Here is a 17,978-nt window from a genome sequence, read left to right as displayed (position 1 = left end):
GCTGGGGAACAGCTTCGTGTTGTCGGCCTCGTGGGCGTACAGCACCCGCGTGCACCCCGCGCCCGCCGCCTCCGGCAACGCGGAGGCAGAGGAGCCACGCATGCAACGGGTCCCCGCGGCGGCTCCGGCTGCGGGCAGCGCGGCCGGGCAGCTCGGGGCTCGCCTCCCGCCGGCCGTCCCTGCGCCGCAGAGCCGGGCCGGGCGGCTGCGGCGCCATGTCCGGGGCAGCGCGGGCGGGAGCGCTGGCTCTCGGCGCTCGCGGTGCAATCCACACTCTCCACTTTGCTCCAACAAAGCGTAAGCAAGCGAACGGGCGGCGAGGGCTGCGCGGCGGGCGGCGTGCTCGGGCGCGCTTAGGATCTGTAGTCCTTCTTGCTGTATGGTTTGTTGCCCAGGATGCTATCGATCTCGTGGACGATGGAAGACGACAGCTTTGGAAGGACCTGCGGGGGATGGGGGCAACGCTGGGAGTTGGGATTGTGACCCTGGTGAGCGCGGGAAGATGCTCACCGCCTCCACCCCACCACGTTCGTGCCACAAGCCCCAGCTTGCCGGCTGGGTGACCCAGTTAGGGAGAGCCTGAGTCAGGCCCGACCCTGCCCCCTCAGCCCAGCAAAGCCTCTCGTCTCTGCTTCTCGCCTTCATGACAAGCAAAACCTGTCATGGAGCCGCGTTTGCAACCCTCTTTCCCCGCACAGTGCAGCACAGCAATGAGTGCTGTGGGCAAATGTTGCTCCTGCTGGGAGCACTGACCTGTATTGCTCCAATATTCTCCATCAGCTGGTCGGCATTGGAGGCCCCCAGTAAGACGGAGCTGACGCCCTCGTTGCGCAGGCACCAGGCTGGGACAGGAGGGAAAACAGAGCTTCAGCATGGCCCAGATACCCCTGGTGTCACCCCCAGCTGTCACCCACTGTCCCCCATCCTCTTACCGATGGCGAGCTGGGGCAGGGTGCAGCCCAGGCGCTCAGCAATGGCCTGCAGCTCCTTCAGCTTTGCCTGCTGCCGCCGGCCCTCTTCACTCAGGATCTTGTCCTTCAGCCACTGGTATCCCTGGGGAGCGGGAAGGGGTGTTGTGGTAGGATCAGGGTGCACCTTGCACAGGCAGGGCATCCCCAGACTCCCTGGGTCGTGGCTCCTGGAGTTCCTGTTCCCATAGGGACTTTGCAAGGCCCCTGGCCCTGCTCCCCCAGCTCTGTCCATCCCCATGTGCCGTTCCAGCTCTGCTGCAGCTCACCTTCAGTGAGGCACGGGAGTAGGGGGGGATGCCCCCATCATACTTCCCCGAGACGATGCCACAGGCCAGTGGGGACCAGGTCATGGCTCCAACACCTGGGGACAGAGTAGAACAGGGGGATGACACTGCTGCTTCCAGCTCCCCCACGGGCTGTGAAGCCTGGCCTCAGCAGCGCTGGGCTTGGGGAGGAAAGTGCTTTGGGGGGCTGGGGAAGAATGCCCACTGTCATACCTATCTTGTGGAAGAGCTCAGGGAGCTGCACCTCCACCTTTTCCCGCTGGAACATGTGGTACTCGGCCTGCTCGCAGATCGGTGGAATCAGGTTGAACTGCCGGGCCACCGAGTACGCCTCCTGCAGAAGAGCCAGGACCCTCAGTGCCCCGCCGCTCCCCCCGAGCCCCCTGCTGAACCCCCCAGCCAAGTCCTGAGCGGCCGCCCCGAAAAATAATTAAGGCTTAAGTGCATCTGCACACGCTTGGCTCCCAACAGCTGCTGTCTAATTGAATCAACGTCAGCAGCATCGCTGGGGCTGCTCCGCTGCAGCCGCCCCGGTCCCCTGGGCCCCTACCATGATCTCCATGGAGCTCCAGCGCGAGGTCCCCCAGTACATGGCCATCCCCTGGTTGATGACATGGGTCATGGCTCGCACTGTCTCTGCCGGGAGGGAAGGAGAGAGTGGCAGGTGGGGTTTAGCAGGGGCTGCACTGGCAGAAGGGGGCTCGCACTGCGCTGATGGCTTGCGAGCATCCCACTGCCCAATGCTGCGGTGGGAGCTGGGTGGTGTCCAGGGGATGCTTTCAGAAGAGCAGGATGGGGACAGAGGGAGCAGCCACTCAGGATGTGCCAGGGACCACAGCCGACCTGACATGCTCACACCGTGCCGGGCTCTCCCTGCATGGAGAGCAGCCTGAGGCTTCTGCCAGTGGTCCCATGCCCTGTGGGGTTACCAGCACTGGCACTGCTGCAGGGGGAGGGACTGATGCGTTGCCCACACACAGAGACCCACAGAGGGAAGCCTGAACCCTGTGTGAGCCACTCAGGAGTCTTGGGGGGAGCCAGCCCTGAGCCATGCAGGCTGGGGCCAAGCCAAGGCGTGCTCCTGCAGCCAAAGGCGGGCAGCGGGGAGGGCAAGGGGCATGAGGCTCGCCCGGCTGGCACTGGGGCACACACCCCAGCATGCTCATAGCTGCCCCAGCGGGGAGGGACCCTGGCATGTGCCAAGGGCACCCCATGGCAGGACCCTGGGGGGTGGGAGCCTCTCTGCTTTTTGTCCTTTAAACTGCAGTACAGTCTGAAAGGCGAGGGGGGTGTCTGTGTTGTGCTGCCTCTGCATCTCATGGCGGGGTTTGCTTGAGAGGGGGAACAAGGATGGGGGATCACAGAGGAGTGGGGGCTCTGTCCCAGGAAACACTGCTGGGACAGGCAGCGGCTGGCGGGCAGAGTGCGGGCAGGGAATACCTTCTACGATGAAAGTCCTGGACTTGGAGGAACTAAATGGGTCCCCTGGTGATAAAAGAGAGATTTAGAGAAAGTGGAGTCACTGCTGCTGGGACGGGTGCAGTGACCTGCCACTGCACTGCCAACCCACCCCACCATGGCCCGAGAGGATCCTGGCGCCGGGCAGGGGGCGGCAGAAGTGTGACTGTGGCATGGGCCGCTCGTGGTGGCGGAGGAGCGGATTCTGCTCGGGAGGGAAAATGCCCTTGAAACACAAGCCTGGCGCAAACCAACCGCGACAGCGATGAAAGGCAGCAGGGAGGAGCACGGCACCGCAGCGCACACCCACCTTCCATCGGCGTGTTGGGGTCGGGGCGGTTGGCGAACACCACGTCCACGTACTCCAGCTGCAGCCGCTCCAGCGATGCCTTCAGACCTGCAGCATGGGTGGGGCTGTCAGGCGTGCTGAGCCCCATGCTGCCAGCATGTGAGGCACACATGCCTGGCATGACATGTGCCAGTGAGGCACAGCCTGGCACTGGGGCTGGCAGCACCTGGTGAGCACCCTCATCGCTACCCCTACCTTCTATGATGTGTTTTCGGGACAGGCCCCTCTCTGTCTCGGCCCTGGAAAAGGAAAGGTGGGTGAAAGCCTGGGATGTGAGCCTGACCTGTACCAGCTGCTCTGCTGGAGGGCAGGTGTTACCTACTTTCCTCCCCAGAAGATTTTGGTGGTGATGACCAGGCTGGACCGTCTGCAGGGAGAAAGAGAGAATCACTGGTGGTGGCACCTGCAAAGCCCCGTGCACCCTGCCTGGGATGGCACACTCCTGCCCAAGGCAGCTCTACTGGCTTTCCCCAGCCCACCGGGACTGTGGCAATGGTTTTGCCAAATAGGGATGGTGTCTGGCTTACCTCCATCCTTTCTTCTTGATGATGTTTCCCAGCACCACCTCGGCCCTACAAGGGAAGGGGACATCAGCCATTGGCACCTGGCAGCTGCGGCCATGGGGAGTGGTGGCAGCCAGCAGGGATGGCCCCAGACCCCGAGAGAATAAGATGCAAATGCAGTGGCTGTGGGGACACTGTTTGCCCCTTGGCTGCAGCATCCAGAGCCGAGCTTCCCCCAGTGCATGAGCTTGCTAATTTTAAGTGAATACATAGGCACATGCCAATGCTGTGGGCCAGTATGCCCTGGGTACAGCTGTGCTGCGAGGGTGCACAGCTACACCTGCATGATACAGGCCACCACGGAAAGCATGGGACTGCTGGAACCACGAATGCTCCCATGAGCAAGAGCTTAGAGCTCCATACCAGAAGCTGCTTTGCAGCTGGCAAACCGGGGAGATTCCCAGTGCCACTGTGATTTGGTGGGAGTTAGGGTGTAGGGTGAGACCCCTGTGGTGATGCCAAAGCAGGGTACCTACTTGCCAGCAGCGTAGACTTCTGCCGTGTCGAAGAGATTAATGCCGTTGTCATAAGCTAAAGTCATCAGCTGCTCCGCCATCTGCGAGGAGAGAGCAGGGTCGGTGAAGGGGGTGGCCGAGAGCCGGCACACGGGCGCGTGCGCACAGCGCTGGTGAGCTCCCAAGTGTCTCATGCACCCAGGCCACAGCCACGGCTGTGCTGGCCCCATCCCCTCCCCACTCACCAAGGAAAGGCTGGGGAGGGACTGGGTGAAGGGGTGCAACCTTACCTCATCTGTGATCTGCCCTCCGAAAGTCACCCATGTTCCTGCAGGGGAGAGAGAGAGGTGTGCGCATGGTGAATGTGGTGAACAACGAGTGCCGCCACCTCAAGCCCCCAGCCACCCACCCTGGGTCCCTCAGCACGGCCCCGGCACGTGGTGGCCACAGCTGGCCCTGCTGCGTGCACTGTGGTGCTCCCAGCATGGCCCAGTCGCTTCCTATCACGTCATAAAAAGAGAAAATAATTTGACAATTTCTGGGCCGTGACTCAAAACAGCCGCAGGGCTGAGGAAAACCCTTTCCTTCCCTTTGCAAACATTGCCGGGGCAAACGAGTGCTGCCCTGGCCGGGGAGTGCCGACGAGTGCCGGCAGCTGCTGTGGAACTGAGGGGATGCCGAGGGGCTGTGGCAAACCCTGGCACTTACCCAGACCCAGGCAGGACACACGCAGCCCAGACTTCCCGAGGTTCCTGGAAGACAGAGACCATTAGGAAAGGTGCCAGAAAGCCCCAAAACGCTGTCTCATGCATCTTACATGCCACCAAACACACCGGGAGTGAGGTCTGGGAGGTGTGGTGGTGGCCCCTGGTCCCCATCCTCACCTGGGATGGTTCCACAATGAGAGTCCCTTCTCAACGGATTAACAAGCCATCCCAGGCTGGGCATCCCACAGCTTGGTAGTGGCACTGCCTGCACCTGCGCAGTGATGCCATGCCCGGCAGGGCTATTGGGAGAGCAGTGACCTCGTTAAAGCAGCTCCCCGTGATGAGGCTGGGGTGTCTGGCTGCCCTGAGAGTGTTGCTGGCACTGGGAAATGAGACTGGAGGAAGAGGAGCCTGCATGCTGGTGGTCAGGTCTGAAACATCCCATACATGGCATGAGTTGTGCCTGTTCTCTGCATCGCACAGAGAAGCATAGGGCTTGCACCAGGTGAGGGTGCTCGGGCATGGAGCAACATCCTGGAGAAATGAAGCACCCCAGAAAATTTGACCGGCACAAGGAACTGGAGAACAGCTTTCGGGAAGGGGGCCAGGCTGGCAGACGCCTTCGCCGTGGTGATGGAGAGCCAGTTACTTGTTAAAAATGACAAAGGCTCAAGAAATGAGCGTTAAAATAAATAAAGTGTAGGTGAGCCGCGGCAGCTCGCCCGCGCGGGTGTCGCATAGCAACCGGAGGCACCGCCACCGCCGGCACCGCCGACACGGGCACCGGCAGCCGGGCAGGGAGTGGCTGCAGGCCGGCCACGGGTGACCGTGGGCTGCACTGAGTCAGGGCAGCATCCCTCTGTGCTGCCATGTTATTGCCCAGCATCTGGAGACGCTGGCACTCCCCGTCCCGCGGTGTTTTTAGAGCATTTTGCGGTGGGGAAAGGTCATGGCCGTGGGCCAGCGGAGGCTCAAGCCCCCATGATGGGGCATTGCCATGTGGAGTGGAGAGCACCTGCCTCATCCTGGACATTCCAAGAGCATTGCTGGGGTTCCCCTGGGCAGGTGGCCATTGCTGCTCCCGGCTTCCCAGCCGAGAGTGTGTTGACAGGCTGCCCAATAAAGATACTGGCAGACCTCGGGAAGGCCAAACACTTCCTCACACTGTGCTACATGGCCTTCCTATCCCATCCACTTGTTTGGAGCATCCCCTTGTGCCACTGTCCCTCCAGCAGCTACTAGTGGGGACTCCTGAGCTGACCACCCATTGTCTGGGAGAGGGTGTTACTGGTATGCTCCTCCTCTGGATGAGGACATGACCGTGGGGCAGGACCACTGAGCCCTGAGGATGCCACCGCACATTGCCCCAGTACTGCTGTTACCACTGCAAGGGTTTGGTGTTTGAGAGCTGGACGGAACTGGACCAGCCCCCTCCCCAGTGCCTGGGTAAGGGATTTGGCTGATTTGGACAACACTGGTGGGTGATGGCCAGGCTCACCCCAGCGCTCTGCTGGCCTGACACACTTTGTTGCCTAATGCTGGCACATCTGGGCTGCAGCAGAGGCACGCGGCCGCTGGCAGCTGGACCATGGCGTGCAGGCTGATCTGGGGGGGGCCCTACCCTCTGCTGGGGTCCACACTCATCTGGGTGCATGCCCGGGTGCACACTCAGCCTTAATGGGGGAAGCCCTCAGTGCTCTGCCCCAGAGCCAGGACATGGGGTGTGTGAGCCCTGTGGGTGCTGGTCGGGGGGGCCCCACATGCACACACCACCCCATTTCCAGAACCACCATGGGCAGTCAGAGCCGCTTATGGCTCTGCACTCGCTTCGCAGGGCACTGAGTCTCCGGCAGCCCCGAAAGGATAAGGATGCCATGGCAGCCCGGATTAATGCTACCGTGATTCCCAGACCCCCCCGGCTCAGCAGCCAGCCCGGCTTGGCAGACACTGAGGATGCTACTAATCCTACCCTGAATTTTAGGGTCCCTTCTCTCCCCCATCCTAAACATTTTACGCGCGGCTGAATCAAAGCTGCCCTGAGGGGACGGGAGCAAACAGCGAGGAAGAGCACGGAGGCGCACGGTCAGCACTTTTAGCAACGAGAAACCGACAGAGCTGGACGCGAACCGGAGATAAGGGCAGTGCGGGGCCCCTGTCCCCCAGTACCCCCTCGCCGCCCCGATCGAAGTGAGGAAAAGGGAAAGCCCGAGGAGTGCCCGCTTCCTACCGGTATTTCATCCCCGGCTGCTTGACGCTGGAGTCACTGGAGGAAGGGGCATTCTGCACCGAGAGCTGCCCCAGGCTGCGGGCCACCATGGCCACCGCGCGGAACTTGCCGCGGGTGCCGAGGCTGGGGCTGCCGGCATTCTGTCGGTTCAGCCGGTCCTCCGCGCTCCGGCTCTTGATGCTGTGCTCGGAGCACACAAAGGAGACCTGCATGCTGCTCCGGCGGGCAGCAGCGCCAGCTGCCTAAATTTAGCCGGCGCCCCGGGCGAGGCGGGGAGCTCCTCCCGCGCGCCGCCAACGTGACGGCGGGGGGCTGCGAGGCGGCGGGCGCGGAGCGCTCCCGTCAGCCCTCCTGCCCTCAATATTTGATGAGCTCAGGAAGGGAGCGAGCGGCACGCGGGCAGGTGGGGGCAGGAGGGGCAGAGCCGCTGCCGGTACCCTCCGGAGTGGCCGTGGCGGGGCAGGAATCCCCTGCGCCCTGCTGGGCATCCCCCCGCGGGTACGGCTGCTGCCTCAGCTCCGGTTTGGAGCACAGCAAGGGCTGAGGCTGCGGAGCGAAGAGGTCCTTCCTTGCCTCCCTCCGGCCACGCACAGCAGCAGATTCCTCTGCGCGAGTCCGAAACCAAGCCCTCTGGCAGCAACGCGTGTGCACCGCCGACCCCACGGCTGGGCGACAAGCGCAGGAGGCGGCGATGCTGATGGCTCTCCCGCGGCAGAGCTCAGCTGTTTGCCGAAGTTGTCGCCCTCGGGGCCAGAGCCCCAGCAGCACATTCCCCCTATTTTTCCCAGTGCAAGCGAAGTCGAATGAGGTGAATTCCAGCCTAGCACCTCCTGCCGAAGCAGGGACACAAGTCAACGCACTACAGCACCGTCCTGCAGCCAGGGCCACGTGCCGGCTGCCAGCACCTGCCGTGCTCCTCAGGATGGAGCAAAATGCAGCGACGGGGCTTGCAGGAAATTATGCACATTTGCCCCAAACCTAATGAAAAATCTTGTAATCTCCTCCGCTTCCCTCTCTCGCAAAGCTCCTTAGCTGGTAATCCTGCCAGCACCAGTGCCAGCACCAGCGCCAGCGCCGGCTCCAGTGCGGGGGTGACCTGGCAGCACTTGTCAGCCCCAAGAGGATGAGAAACCCCACAAATTTTGGTGGCAGTGGGGACATGCCCAAAGAAGGAGCACCTTTGGGGTGTCTGTGCCAGCTGCTCCCATCAATAAATAATGTCTCCATGAATATTAGATGGGCTCTTGCCACTGTGTAAATGTTATCGCGGTCATTGTGAGCGGAGGGGAACCTGACCTGCGGCGCGGCACGGCACAGTGCAGCATGGCAGGAGCTGGCAGAGCTGCCAGCTCCCGGGGGCTTTGCTGCAGTGGGGGACAAGGGGCACTCCTGTATTGTCACTGGAGAACATTGTCCTCAGCCCCCCAAAACCTGAAATGGGTTACTGGGGGTGCTGGGCCCTGCCCTCATTGCTCCACCTGCAATGCCAGGGGAGAGTGGGGAGGGATCTGCCTGGAGTGTCCTCCTGACAAGGACATTGGCTGAAATCCTGATACACCTTGCACCAGGACCCACATGCAAAATTAATGATGTACCCGTGCTGTGATGCACACCCATCAGTCAGGAGGAGACGCACACCCGTCAGGCAGAGAGGTACCCGTACCAGATGGAGATTTACACCTCTGAGGCAGAAACAGCTCTTCGGTGGCTGTTTGCTCCAGGTGCCTAATCTTTAAAGCTCAGAGGGCGTTTGCATCTGCAAATGCCCAAACAGCAAACAGGAATGTCAAGTGAGAAGCTCAAAGATCGCCAAGTAGGAAAGTGCTAACGGCGCTGATCGGCTGCCGCCTCTCCGGCGCAGGCCGTGCCAAGGGCATCGGCTCCTCCCAGCCTCGGCACAGCACAGGGGAGCCGAGGTGAGCTTAGGTGAGAGCCGTTCCCCTGACAAGGTGTCAAACCAGCACCAAGCAGTGTCCCCTGTGTCATCCCGTCACCTCGGCCCTCGCCGCCCTCGCGGCGCTGCCTTACCTGTACCTCATGCCAGTGGTGCGGGCGGTACTGTCGGCCAGGGAGAGCCCGTGCATCCGCAGGAACTCCTCCAGAGTCTTCACCCGCGCCGCCGCCCGCACGTCCCGCAGCCGCCGCAGCTCCAGCCCGTCGGCCGCCCGGGGGGCTGGGGGCAGCCCCCACTCGGGGCTGGGCCGGCTAGCCACGCTGCGCAGGCTCTCACTGTAGGTCATGGAGAGCATCCTGCCACCTGAACGTGGGCTCTGCTGACCAGCCGCGCCACCAAACACTCTGTGGTGCTACGGAGAGAGCTGGGAAAGCACAACATGGGCTCCCTCGCCATTCGGGGCACAGCCCTGCCCGCATTGCCATGACAGAGTGGTGGCACCTGCCTGTGCCAGGACATGTAGGGATCCTAGCAAAGCCAGTCTCTTCAGCAGAGCAAAGCCTTGGCGTGGGAGCTGAAGCACAACAGGAGAAGCAGCAGGACAGGGATGCGGCACAGTCTGTGTCTGAGGCTGCAGTGGTGCCTGCCACAGCTGCCCCAAGCCACGATGCAGCAGTGTGGGCCGTGGCCCAGCTGTGCTGGCTTCCAGCCTGCACTGTCTGGGCTGCACTGGTTTGCATCCCTACAAGGGACACAATAGGTCCCAGGACCTAGCCAAGGCGTGGTGAGCAGTGGCACAAGTACTGCCAGTGAGAATCTCGCACTGTGTGCCAGTGGGCAAGGAAAATCGGGATGGGAAAGGGATCCCCATGGGGCTCCTTGGGAAGGGTGGACATCGGCAGAGGGTCTGTGGGCACTGGGTGCTCACTGTGCCTGCGTCACGCTGCCGCAATGTGCGCCACCAGCCAACACCTTCCCCACCACCGCGGCAGCGACCTCCCAGCCGGTGTGGCTGCTGAAAATAGCCTGCCGCAGGGTGGGCTCCTCACACACCCGAGTCCTTGCTGTCTCCACGGCTGGGACCTCACTGGCAGTGGCACTGGCATAGATTTCTGTGCCTCTCTCTGCAACTTCCCTTGTTTTCAGCGTCTGCAGGGAGCAGGGACTGGGGCCAAAACTGTGCTGTTGGTGCCGGAGTGGCCACTGGGGATGTACTGTGACAGATCTACACCAGCATCAGGCTCCAGCCAGGCTCCCACTGGTGGTTTTTTCTTTCCCTGTGAAGCTCAAGTTGACAGCTGCAGAAGCCAAAAGTTAAGTGCTCTCTGCCATTGAGATGTGACCTCCAGAAGAAAGGAGAATGAAACCCAGAGGAGATGGAGCAGCAGCTAGCCAGGTATGACCAAAACCCTGGGGATCTCCTTTGACATCTCGTGCTGCCAGAGACCACTCCGTGCTCCTCTTGCTCTGTAGCAAGGCCTTGGGAAAGCTGGGAGACATGGGAAGGAAACCTTTCCCTCTGTTGTGGCAAAGCCAAACTGAATCCTGGTCATCAGCCTCTTCCTGCTACACCTCAAAGCTGGAGACTGGACCCGGCGCCTCCAGCACCAGCCCTTCTCTGTGGCTGGTAGCTTTAATTAGGGCAGTTCTGGTGGGTCCTGCTGGGTACAGGCACCTGGTGGGATCTCCTTGCCCTGGTAGGATCCCCTCACCTGACAGAAGCAAGGAGAAACCTGAGCTGACTGCACTGCTGTTCTACAGCAGTGAAATGGCTGCAGGAAGCAGAGCTGGGGGTTTGATCTGGGCTGCTATGAGGAATGAGATGGGAATCCATCGGCAGCCCTATTTTGACACTTCCCTGGTTTTTGGCACAACAGAACTGGATGGCTGAGACAGCATGAAGATGGCGGGTGCATTCATGGCCATTTGATAGCAGAAATCCCAGCGCTCCAGGGATGAGTGGCAGCAGGGCTGCAGGATCTGCCCAGGATAAGCAGTGTGGTGCCCAAGTGGGAGAGGCTGTTTTTCAAGGAAGGAGCAGGGATGGGGACAGAGTGCAGGCTCTGCGGGATAACAGCACCGTTAGCAGCGACAGGGGCACAACAAGTGGGTGACAGGCAAGGCAGCTGCCGGGAGAGATGTCTGGCCAGCCTGGCTTGCCAAGCTGGGAAATTAGCAGCCACCAGCCTGCCTAAAGCCAGGAAGACCCCAAACTCCGAAAGAAAACCACCCTAAGCCATCAAATCCCAAGTCACCCTGCACGGAAAATCTTCCCTGCTGCCCGCAGCGGCTGCCCCATGGCGCTGCCCGTCCCCGCTCACTGCCCAACATGCCCAGCCCCGCTCGCCGCCCGCGCTGCCGGCCCCGACTCACCGCGCCGGGGAAGTTGCTCAGCAGCAGCGCAGCTCTGAGAGGCTGGGCTGCCCCGGGGCAGATATAAAAGCCTCGGTGGCTGCGTTGTTTTGCATTAGGGGAGTGTCGGAGCTTGGCGTCCAAAGCACTTGGCGGCTGCGCCGGGCCCCCAGCGACCGGCTTCTCGCCGCGCTCCATTAGCCCTATTAGGGGATTTTCTTCCTTGCAAAGGGGAGTTAAATTATTCATGGCGCCTCACTAAAAGCCCGGGGATGTGCCGCTGCTTTATCAACGCTGGCACCCCCGCCCCTTGCCCTGCGGTGACAGGTCCCCCGTCACCAGCACACAGGGCGGTGGGGACAGCTGGACACTGGGGCCATCAGGAAGCAGAGACGGTGCCCTGTGGCAGACACAGCCCTCCTGTGGTCCCCGCGGCAGTGGAGTCAGAGCTGGGCTGTGCCAGGACTGAAAGGCAGCCTCCCCCAGGAGGGAGCCCCGAAACGGAACCGGGTGATGAACACAGGTGGCTGCTGCCTGAAGGAAGTCCACGAACAAGCTCCTGCTTCTTGGCCTTGGGAGCCTTTTGCACTAGATGTGTCCGGTGGTTCAGGGCAGCTTGGCAGCCAAAACTTGCCCATAGCCGGGGCTCACCAGTGCTGGTGGCAGCACTGGGATGGACACTGTCAGTACCACTGAGCTATCCCATTGCCAGCTGGTCTCCTCCCGTCATGTGTGGGATGGAGTGGGGGAGGCCATGGCTCTGTCAAGGGGCAGCCCTGGTCCCCCACCCTACAGCAGCCAGGCCAGACCCAGTACCACACCACCGGGCTGCTGTGGCCCTGGGAGCGCTGAAGCAGCTGCTGGCAGAGTGTGTGGGGAAGTGCCGCCCTCGCTTCAGACGGTAAAAGGGTGATGGGGGCGATTGTTGCCTCCTGTACCACTTAATGAGACTGCTCCTAATAGCAGCAGCCGCGGAGCAGCTGGCTGGTTTCCCAGAGCTGCTCTTGGGAAAAGCCAGGGGCTTCTCCAGGCACAATACTGGCATGGGACGCTCCCCACAAGCTGAGCTGAGCCCCACACCCCACAGTGACTGCCCCCCATAGCCATATGGCCACACTCTGCTGCCTGGACAGGCTGTGAGGACGATCCCCCTCACCCAGGCACACCCCAGGGTCCCCACACCGCGTTTCCGAACCCGCGAGCAGGCGATGAGGCGATGCCACACCTGTGATGCCCATTCCACACAGAGGGACCTTGGCACACTGGGCAGGGCAGTGCTGGGCCGGCATTATCTGGGCATGGGCAGGGGCCGTAGCCACTTGGTGGGGGGATTTTGGGGAGGGGGAAGGGCCTGGTTACCTGTAGAACTGGAGCTGGCGCTTGGGGCTCCCGTATCTTGCGCTTCCGACAGCAAAGGGGAGAGAGAAGAAAGATGCCACAAACCCCGTTAGAAAGGAGGAGTGGGAGTGAGTGGCAGAGTCAGTGGCTGTGGGAAGGGTCAGTGGCACCCACCCAGGTCACATCACAGTGGACACTGCAGCAGGAACTGGCACGATCCTGAAAGTGTCCCCTATGCCTGTAACAGGCACCAGCGCCCCAAAACGCTGCTGGTGCTGCTACTGTGCAGGGATTGTGCGCTGGAAGCTTTTGCATGAAGCGTGCCGGGGCGGTTTAGGAGTATCAGGGCAGTTTCAGGGGGCGTGGTGGTTCTGGGTTGCCACAGGTTTGGGTTTGAAGCCCCGCAGAGTCCCCCCAGCACTGCCCTGCACCCTTACCTGTAAATCATCCCTGGGGAGCCTGTCTGCCGCAGCGAGAGTCGCGCTGGGGAGTCAGTGGTGGATTCGGGATACATGGAGCCAGCCTGGGCTCCCCGGAGCCACTCGCCGCCTCACCCCTGCCACAGGGGAAGAGGAAAAGAGGAAGAAATGAGTTTTTTTTGGGGCACGCGCATGACGGTGCTTCCTGTTGCAGGAGATCTCGTGCCGGATGGGCATGTGGCATTGGCAGCGGCATTGGGCACAGCAGCTCTGCCAGCCTCAGGCCCTGGGGCTCACACCCTGACCCACTGATCCCAAAACCATCTCGCCCCAGCCCTGTTCCTTTGACTTCCCAGCGTGGCTGCTCTCTCCAAACTTCTGGGGGTCACGAGATCTCTCAGGAAATGGTGAGGAAACATGGGCCTGAAAAATGAAACATTCTGAAAACCCTGAAGCTGTCCCCAACGGTCCCTCTGAAGGGGACAAGCTAAGGGGAGGAAAACAGTCTGGCTTTTCCTGCAGCCCACATGTGACTGTGTGCATAGGGGTGAGGAAGCTCCGAGGGAAAGGAGGGCTCACCCCAGGCATCCCTGACCCTCCTTGTCCCTGTCCCCATGCCAGGGGCATCCAGCATGATTCCCTGGGAGCTGTGCTCCTGCTCCTGCAACACTGTCAGCAGTTTCCAGTATCACAGAAAACAATGACACTTCCTTACAGAACTGGGGCTGAGATTTAAATTTATCCCATCTTTCTTTAGACCACTGAGGTGCCATCTTTACACTGCAGATCACAAGCTGCTCCGTTTCCCAGATGGGGACTGAGAGATCTCCGGGCTCCCTCCCGGCTGCGCTGGGCTCTGGGAGCATGGCTTTACACAGTGTGTGTTCATGTCCTGGCACGCATCTCACCTGCATCCTGGCACATTATGCCTGCATCCTGCACCCCTCCCGCATTCTGGCACAGTATGCCTGCATCCTGCATTCTGGCACGGCGTGCCTGCATATTGCATCCTGCCTTCATCCCAGCAGGGCATGCTTGCATCCTGGATCCCTCCTGCATCCCAGCATAGTGTGCCAGCACCCCGCATCCCTCCTGCATCCCAGCATAGTGTGCCTGCATCCTGCATCCCTCCTGCATCCTGCATCCCTCCGGCATCCCGGCCCGGCGTGCCTGCATCCCGGCGCAGCCCCTGCAGCCCACGCAGCCCAATGGCAGCAGCTGCGGCAGCCGAGTCCATCCCCGCGGAGCCGCCCACCCGCCCACCGCAGCTCCCGGCCGGGCTGCAGCCCCCGGCACAGATCCCCATCGCCCTCCTCCTGAGCGCTGTAGGAGTGCATCTCCTTTGGCCACAGCCGCGCTGGAGCCGGAGCCCAGGCAGCCTCAGTAAAACCGTGTTTATTTTCGAGCAGTCAGGAAGGAACCGCTCTCTCCTGAACCCGCAGCACTGACCTGAGCCTGGAGCAGGACCCTGCCGAGCCCTACAACCAGGAGCCGGCTCAGCCCCCCAAGCCCTTGTGACCCCCTGGCTTCTCCCGGGTGCCGCGACCGTTGGCTCCGCAGCTCCCCCGGCCTCTCCTGGCAGTGGGGAGCTGCCTGCAGCCCCGCCGGGTCAGCAGCAGCCACCGGCCGGGCACTGTCCTGCCCGCTCATGCCAGCTCAACGTCACTTCGGTAGCGGCGGCAAAACAAAGCTGAGGGAAGCTGGGGGACGCCTGCAGGGTGGGACAGCCGGACCCCAGTGTCCCAGCACAGCCATGCAGCTCCTTGCTTGCACTGCCACAATGCTGGACTCCTGCATGGCTGATTCTGTATGCCAGGGGGCTGTGGTGCCAGGAGCTCAGATCTCCACAGTTTTCAGCACAACCCGATGCCCCTTGCCTGTTGCCTCTCAGCAATGCTGCGGGGACCAAGTACAGTGGCTGGCAAGTCTCTGGCAGTGCTAGAGGGACTTTGCTGGCAAGCACAGCTGGACCACGGGCACACGGGTCGGTGCTCTGCACCCTGAGGAGCCAAAGTGTCCCAGCCTTTGGGGCCTGTTCATCCCTCTGAGCTCTCTGAGTCAAAGGCACGGACAAAAGTCCAATCCCCCCTGTGTCAGCAGCTTGGTGCTTCCCTGAGACTGCTCCTGCACCTCCAGTTTCCTCATGGCACAACTCAGCTGTGAGTCTGCAACTGCGGGAGTTTTGGCAGTGGCCTGAAAGGGAAAAAATGTGTTTTCTTCTGCAGGATGCACCCAAGGAGCCAGGTGAAGGACACCCTCATGATTTGTGTTCTCACCAAGGTCCATTCCTATCCCTGGCAGCACAATGGGGTACTGGAGTGTGGGTGCTGCGACATGGATGGTTTATGGCTGGGAAGCCCCCGGGAGCTTGGGGGACTACATACTGCAGCCTGCCAGACATGCTGCCATCAGAGTATGAGCTGGCGAAACTGGACATGGAATTAATGCGAATGTAGGGACGAAACTGCTGCTTCTGGTGAGCCTGGTCCTCCAAGGGTGCGGTCCTGGGGCAGAGAGAGCTGGGGGACCCTTGCTCTGGGCACCCTGGCATCCTGCCCAGGTCAGGTGAGGGATGCAGGTAATGCCACAGGGAGGATCTCCCCACGCCAGGTGCCTATCCCCATATTACTCCCCCCTTTTCACTGTGTTTGCAGCAAATGCCCCCCTCCACGCCACGGGGAAGGTGACTTTAGCTCAATGACTCACGCTGCCCTGCTCTGTCGCCTCGGCACCTCCTGCCACCTCCTGCCGTCACCTCTGCGCTCATGCCCCGTGCTGGTCCCGTGCCCCCCCTCCCCCGGCTGCACCGGCGCCGCAGGGATCCGCAGAGCAGCAGCCCTGCCCCTTCCTTTGGCCCGGGAGCCTCTGTTGCGGCGCAGCATCTCCCAGCCCACCGGGCCCCTCCGGCCGCTCGGGTGGGCTCCCGCGCCTTCCCCAGCCCATCATCACGACAACGCGGCAGGCGAGCGCTGGGGACTCAGCTGCGACACGTGAGGTCGCCCGTGACCGCCGAAGCGCCGGCACCGGCGCTGCTCCGCTGTCCGAGTCAATGACACAGCCCAAAAGCACACGCGGCGCGTCGGCCGGGATTATTCCGGTTTTGCCGTCACGTACACCAGAGCTAAAGTACCGGGGTCCACCGGGCTGCCCGCGGGTCCCTGGCGTGTGACACTGCCGGTTCCCTGCCGCGCCGTGGCTGCCGGCCAGGCACGGCTGAGCCACGGCCGCGGCCCCGCCGGCACCCAGCACCGCACCTACCTGTCTCCGGTGCTCGGACGGAGGGCGATGCGCGGTCGGGAGGCACAAGGCAATGAGTCAAACCCGGCTGGGCTGCGGGCTCCGCGGGTCTCGGGAAGCACAGCAGCTGCTAGAGCCGGCGGCAAACGCAGCGGATGACGGTTCCTACCCCATTCCCGCTCTGTCCCCGGGAAAAAGGCGTCTGGCAGAGGGGGAAACCGAGCCCTCTGCGCCCCGGGATGCGACAGCACCCGAGGATGCTGCAGAGCCGTCCCTGCCGCTCTCACATCCTGACTCGGCAAGTTTGGCTCCGCCGGTGGCTGCAGCCGGCTCCCGATCCCGCCGGTGCCTTAACCGTGTCGGCGCCGCAGCCCGGCACCGGCAGCGCGTGGGCGAGCGAGCGGCTGCCACCAGCCGCCCCTGCGCAGCTCAGGCGGGGGAAGGCTCGTCCGGGGCCACGGGGAGCCTGGGCAGGAGCTGCATCATCGCTGCCTTAAATCGCGCCATGTGTGTTTCTGTTAAAATAATCAGATACAGCGTCGGCAGTGATGCTGCGGGGCTGCCTCCAGCATCAGGGTCACCCGGCTGGCGCGTTCTGCCACTGGCCACCCATCCTCCTCACGCCCATCACGCCTTCTCAGTGCCTTTGGCTTTTTGGCTATCTTGGGCAAAAAAAAAAAAAAACCACCCCGGAGCGTGCCACCTCAGTAACTGGAGCAAGCTGGCCCCTGTGGCAGCGCGACTCAGTGATCCCGCAGTGATAACAACACCAATGCAGCTGGATCTAACAGGAAAACTAGAGGCCAGGCCAGCAAAAAGAGGCCAGGGTTTGGGACAGGCTGCTCACGCAGTGGTGCGCTGGCATCTGCAGCTGTAAATTAGGAAAACCTGGTTCCTCTTCCTTAGCCGAGTCCTGTTCAGCTTCATGGCAGCACCTTGGCACTTCCTCTGCCATTTCAGCATGGTCCTGGCAGCAATGGGGCCAATAAGCACACTGCCTGCTCCAAACCATGCTGACACTGACAGGGACCACTCAGCACTGCCAGGGTGGGTGATCCCAGCACGCTGCCAGCTTTCCATGCCACAGCAGCTCCAGGAACAGCCAGTAATAGGCAGGGAAGGTCATAAACCCCGTCCCATTTGGGGACGCTCCCAGCACCAGCCCATCAGTGGCTTTACTACCCCCACAGATGGTGGGAGCCATGTGCCAAGTCGATCTGCTCCCGCTCCATGATGCATCTGACCCACAGACCCGCAGGCCATGAGCAGGAGGTGACAGCTGGCCTTGCCACCCTCCTCATCAAAACAATAATAGCAATAACTAATAAAACCAGCAGCTCTCTTGAATCTGCCGTTGGCAGCTCCGTGTAGAGGCATTTTCTGCTCACCAGCTGGAAAATCACTGCATATATGCAACAGGCCTGTACAGGGGATGTGATAGAGACTGGATACATCTCGCCCAGCCCGCTCTGGCACTCACCCACGGTGCTGCGCTGTGGCTCCCAGCAACGCTTGGGGAAGAAACCGGTGGTTTTGGGAAGCAGCCTAGGTGCCTTGCCCACACCTGCCAGCAGCGCAGACCATGTCTCACCTGGACGAGACCCTGTGGTGCTGGCATGAGTAGTCCCATACTAGCCACAGGCTGAACAGGCAGGGGGCCTACAGGAACCCCCATAACCAGGAAAACAGTCCCCAAAAAAATGGAGGCTGGCAAGACAGAAGCT

At 61.7% G+C, this 17,978-nt stretch overlaps 1 protein-coding gene across 8 annotated transcripts; it reads right to left on the bottom strand.

Moving 5' to 3' along the window:
* KCNAB2 (potassium voltage-gated channel subfamily A regulatory beta subunit 2) lies at window positions 1-16,509 on the bottom strand. Of its 8 annotated transcripts, XM_066203051.1 has the most exons (17): window positions 16,276-16,509; window positions 13,036-13,154; window positions 12,620-12,661; window positions 4,789-4,832; window positions 4,371-4,408; window positions 4,102-4,181; window positions 3,590-3,634; window positions 3,385-3,429; window positions 3,258-3,301; window positions 3,024-3,110; window positions 2,696-2,740; window positions 1,806-1,891; window positions 1,469-1,589; window positions 1,238-1,332; window positions 933-1,053; window positions 754-842; window positions 1-443 (listed from the first exon to the last, which is right to left on the bottom strand). In XM_066203051.1, exons 2-17 carry the CDS (start codon window positions 13,110-13,112, stop codon window positions 354-356), a joined length of 1,149 nt encoding a protein of 382 aa, XP_066059148.1. In that variant the 5' UTR covers window positions 13,113-13,154; window positions 16,276-16,509; the 3' UTR covers window positions 1-353. The 8 variants fall into 8 exon arrangements, with proteins under 8 accessions (XP_066059148.1, XP_066059149.1, XP_066059150.1 ...); XM_066203052.1 differs by lacking the exon at window positions 12,620-12,661; XM_066203053.1 differs by lacking the exon at window positions 2,696-2,740 and having other exon boundaries at window positions 16,276-16,503.
* Between the last annotated feature and the right edge of the window lie 1,469 nt (window positions 16,510-17,978).

The sequence above is a fragment of the Chamaea fasciata genome, unplaced genomic scaffold, assembly GCF_029207755.1.
Source record: "Chamaea fasciata isolate MVZ Bird 193981 ecotype frontalis unplaced genomic scaffold, bChaFas1.0.hap1 SCAF_23, whole genome shotgun sequence".
Classification (NCBI taxonomy): domain Eukaryota; kingdom Metazoa; phylum Chordata; class Aves; order Passeriformes; family Sylviidae; genus Chamaea; species Chamaea fasciata.
Note: the sequence above shows the minus strand (reverse complement) of the source record. Positions and strands in the feature narration are given on the sequence as shown.